The sequence below is a fragment of the Malania oleifera genome, chromosome 4 (genome assembly GCF_029873635.1).
Source record: "Malania oleifera isolate guangnan ecotype guangnan chromosome 4, ASM2987363v1, whole genome shotgun sequence".
NCBI lineage: Eukaryota > Viridiplantae > Streptophyta > Magnoliopsida > Santalales > Ximeniaceae > Malania > Malania oleifera.
In genome coordinates, this window is record NC_080420.1 from 11,652,181 (window position 1) to 11,656,769 (window position 4,589).

Sequence of the window (4,589 nt, forward strand, 5' to 3'; positions counted from 1 at the left end):
ATGAGAACAATAAACCTAATTAATATTAGTAAGAATGGACACGTAACTTACTAAGAATACACTAAAGATAAGTGAGAAAGCTAACGACCTTTCATAAAAATATTTTAATATTGACGAAAAAAAAAAAATGTTCATGTGACCACCCTAACTTTAAGGCTTCTAACAATTCTACTTATCTAACTCGAGAGCATTGCCCCCACCTAATAAAATGACGTCGCATAAATATTATGATTTTATAAAAATTTACATGATACTATTTTGTTGGATCCCACACTTTTCTTTTCATATATTTTTTTAAAGTTTATTATTATTATTATTATACACATTAAAAGCATAGGAAAGATTATATTTGTGGAGGGGTTGAGTCGTTGGTGGTAACCTCAAGTAGGTCACGTGCTTACCTTCTTCCCCAAAACATAATTAGATGAACTGATGAGTCTATATAAGTAACTAAATGTTTCTCCAATGCCCATACACCTAATTCCCATAGCTATAATTTCCCTTCTTCCCACCATTTTTGTTATTAGCTGACAGCTGTTGTCTATCCCTCAGAGATGGCGAAGACGACGGCCTGCGTGGTGGGAGGCTCCGGCTTCGTGGCTTCTATACTTGTCAAGCTGCTGCTTCAGAAAGGCTATGCCGTCAACACCACTGTCAGGGACCCTGGTTCGTCTTCTCTCTCTCTCTCTCTCTGAAATTTCAGGGAAATGATCCATTTTCTCTGCTGCTTTTTCTACTTCCGACCATGGTTTTAAGTTTCCAATCTGGGATTTATTTATTTATTTGGTATATATAAATAGTGGGAGAAGGGTAAGGAGGGATAGCTAGAGCATTCCCTTGCAGCTCTTCCCTGAAAATTCTTATACTACAAATTTGGGTGTTTGGAGGGAAAGATTTGGTTTTGTGATTTTGTATGTCTGCTTATTTTCCATTTCCTTCAAACTCCCAAACAATAAAAATAATAAAAAAAAAGTAGCCAGTAGCTACTCATGCTTCATTTGTATACTCTGTACCAGCTTGCGTGCTTTGGGGGCCATTGTCTTTATTTGTTTGGGAGCATTAAATCCGGATCATGTATTTGGTTTTGTATGGATTTGGATAAAATTCAGTATAATTTTTTACTATTTTGTTCAAATTTTTATAAATTTGAATTAAAGGTCCAAAATTTTAGCTCCCAAATGCACGATGATGGTATTTTTGAAAAAGGCGGATGTTGTATGACAACCTTTTTGGGGGGGGGGGGGGTGGTTTTGTGTTGAAGAAGAGGTCAAGGGCAATTTGAGGAGGAAATTTGAAGGTGAAATGAAATGATGTTGCTTTTAAAGGTGAAATGAAATGATGTTGCTTTTAAAGGTGAAATGAAATAATGTTGCTTTTAATTAGAACATCCCTCCAATGCCCTTTTCATATTTTTTTAAAATATAATGAATAAGATACTGACGAAGAGTATTTTTGAATAAAATATCAAGGCGAAGGACCTTGATCCATGGAGGGGGTCTTCGCTTAATAATAGTATAGATAAGACACCCAAGCATGGTAGTATGGGTTTTAGACCTTTGTTTGTTTCCCTTCTTTATTCTCTTCCTTTTAGAAATGGTATTGGTAGTTCTCTTTCAAAGAGTAAGCAGCCTCTTTAGCTGTTGGGAAAGTTTAAAAAAAAATGAAAAATTTATTCCTATGTGGTTGTGGGTTTTTTAACTTATGTCATGCTGTGTGCTAGACTCCATGTATCTCATGTTGTGCTTGCAGTTACAACAAAAAAATCCATTTATTGTGCACTGGATGGATGTGAAGAAAATATTTAAATTTCTGAGAACAGGAATATTATGGCATAGCCTTTGGTAGTAATGACCCAAGGTGTTAGTGACACTGACTAAATTTTCTAATGGACACTGGATAAAAGGCCAATATGCAGACCTTTTAACATAGTACTTCTTAACCCGACATAGTACTTATTCCATGGTCTGCCTGAGAATTTCCTCTTTGTAGTTTGTTTTAAATAAGACGAGGAATAGGAACTATCTTTCTTTCCTTCCATTCATTTAACTCTCCAGCCGTTGCAGTGTGAGAGAAAAGCATGCGCAGTTTTGCCATGAGGCGAACAACTGATGATATCTTAAAGCATGCATTTTGTAACTTGTAATGGAAGTGGAGTGCAACTGACCTTGATAGTTAGTTCTCTGTTTCTCACTGCAAGGCTCAGTATGGGACGCGTTAGAGCCCAAGATTGATGGCTCTATGGACAAGATGGTTCAATAAACTCATCAACATAATCTGTTAGGGGTGTAGTAAATCTACAAGAGCATAGTTATTGTTTTTAAAAAGTATGAACTTTTCATCTTAATATTGCATTTATTGGGTGCAGACAATCAAGACAAAGTTTCTCACCTCCTAGCACTGCAGGAGTTGGGCGAGTTGAAAATTTTTCAAGCAGATTTAACTGATGAAAGGAGCTTTGATGCTGCTATAGCAGGTTGTGAGTTTGTCTTCCATGTTGCAACGCCAGTCAACTTTGCTTCTGAAGATCCAGAGGTCTAAATTAGCGAACTGCACAATGAAATTCTTGCTATTACAAAAAAATTCTGTTACATAGGATGACATAGTCAATTGCTAACCTGGCTGAACTTGATTTTCCAAATGTAGAATGACATGATCAAGCCAGCAATCGAAGGAGTACTGAATGTTTTAAAAGCCTGTTTGAAAGCAAAAACAGTTAAACGTGTCATTTTGACATCATCCGCTGCTGCTGTGTCCATCAATAAGCTTAATGGGACAGGTCTAGTCATGGACGAAGGGAATTGGACTGATGTTGAGTTCCTCAGTTCCGAGAAGCCGCCCACTTGGGTAATTTGTGCAGTTATTTATTTTTTATTTTATTTTCTATCATCCTATTAGGTTTCAGCCTCCAAAGATTAAGCAAGACAACTAGCTTGTATTTTACAATTTAACATTATGAGGTTTTGTCTGCTTTTGTAGGGCTACCCTGCATCAAAGACACTGGCTGAGAAGGCAGCCTGGAAATTTGCTGCAGAAAATAACATTGATCTCATTACTGTCATTCCTTCACTCATGGCTGGCCCTTCTATTACTTCTAACATTCCCAGCAGTATTGGTCTTGCTATGGCCTTGATCACAGGTAGGAAATCGAAACCTAAAAATTGCATGTCACATTGCGAAGTCTGATGAGCTGAGTGACATAAAGGAAGAAAAGGGGGAAAAAAATAACAGGAAAAAATCAGAAGAAATTACATCATACCTAGATGAACTACGACTGATTTTATTTATTTATGGTAATTCAATATCCTGCAGGGAATGAATTCCTCATAAATGGTATGAAGGGTATGCAGATGCTGTCAGGTTCAATCTCTATATCACATGTCGAGGATGTTTGCCGAGCTCACATATTTGTTGCTGAGAAAGAATCAGCATCTGGTCGATATATTTGCTCTGCTGTGAATACCAGTGTCCCCGAGCTTGCAAAGTGCCTGAGCAAAAGATATCCTCAGTATAGAGTGCCTATTGAGTAAGCCCCAAGTCTTACCATTTAGAACACAAGGCTTTGTTTTGTATAGAGATGGACTAACTAGGACCCAGAAAATAAAGCATTGGGGAGGCCTGAGGGGGTAACCCCAAAACCCCAGTACATGATGCTCTCCTGCAAGCAAGGCCTGTGGATAGCCAGATGTCCTCGGCCTAAACCTGCATAAGGGCTGTTGTTGCAACTTGGGCTTGTGATTCACAGGCCTAGGTTAATGCCTGTTGTCATCACTTTACCTAAACCCTCTGATGATCCATGCAAACCAGAAGGTTCTTACCTATACCACTTCCATGCCATGATTTCAATTGACTATAGTTGATCATATAAAAGGTGTTAAAATCCTATGTTACAGTCACATCTTCGTGGATGGGGAACAATAAATGGGTAGAAGTTTGTGGCATATTTTTAGCAAGTTGTTAGGATGTGACAAGTCATTTGGCATGTGTATTATGCAGTTCACAAAAGTTCCCCTGCTCTTTAGCATGTGAGGATGATAGTTTAAAATTATTATTGCTGTTTTCAAAAAATAATTATTATGCCCTTGATCAAAATTGCAGTTTTGGGGATTTCCCCTCCAAGGCCAAGTTAATTATCTCCTCGGAGAAGCTTATCAAAGAGGGGTTCAGTTTTAAATATGGAATTGAAGAAATCTATGATCAAACTGTGGAGTACTTCAAGGCTAAGGGATTGTTGCAGAACTGAAGTGTAAATTTTCTATTTCTGCTGCTGCAAAATGGAATGCCAGAGCATGGTTGGCACTTACTGTTTTAATTGCTCTAAGCAATTTATTAAATAATATCTTTGTTTTTCTGGGATTGCATTCTTCGTGAAGCACTAGGGATCAAAAGCAATCGACAGATTTAAGAAATCTACAACCAAGACTACACAGGTCATCTTTCTCTTTCATAGGCACTTCAGAAGGATTTTCCGTGTTCAGTTTGGATCGGAAAAGGAAAATTACTCTAATTTCTAGTTGTTAATCTTATAGTCAGTATTACATTTCTCAAAAATGCAGCTAGGGATAAAGGTGAATGGATTGATCAGCTAGCAA

At 37.5% G+C, this 4,589-nt stretch overlaps 1 protein-coding gene across 1 annotated transcript; it reads left to right on the forward strand.

Annotated features, from left to right (window-relative positions):
* Positions 1-356: 356 nt before the first annotated feature.
* On the forward strand, positions 357-4,358 carry LOC131153288 (anthocyanidin reductase ((2S)-flavan-3-ol-forming)). The gene is made up of 6 exons (XM_058105493.1): positions 357-666; positions 2,366-2,532; positions 2,644-2,844; positions 2,977-3,136; positions 3,310-3,523; positions 4,096-4,358. Exons 1-6 carry the CDS (start codon positions 555-557, stop codon positions 4,238-4,240), a joined length of 999 nt encoding a protein of 332 aa, XP_057961476.1. The 5' UTR covers positions 357-554; the 3' UTR covers positions 4,241-4,358.
* Positions 4,359-4,589: the final 231 nt, after the last annotated feature.

Bases quoted from the DNA above. Each gene is read 5' to 3' on its own strand.
- LOC131153288 (XM_058105493.1), top strand. From the start codon at position 555: ATGGCGAAGACGACGGCCTGCGTGGTGGGAGGCTCCGGCTTCGTGGCT. The intron at 667-2,365 runs GTTCGTCTTCTC...TATTGGGTGCAG, and splicing joins CACCACTGTCAGGGACCCTG to ACAATCAAGACAAAGTTTCT. The intron at 2,533-2,643 runs GTCTAAATTAGC...TTCCAAATGTAG, and splicing joins TTGCTTCTGAAGATCCAGAG to AATGACATGATCAAGCCAGC.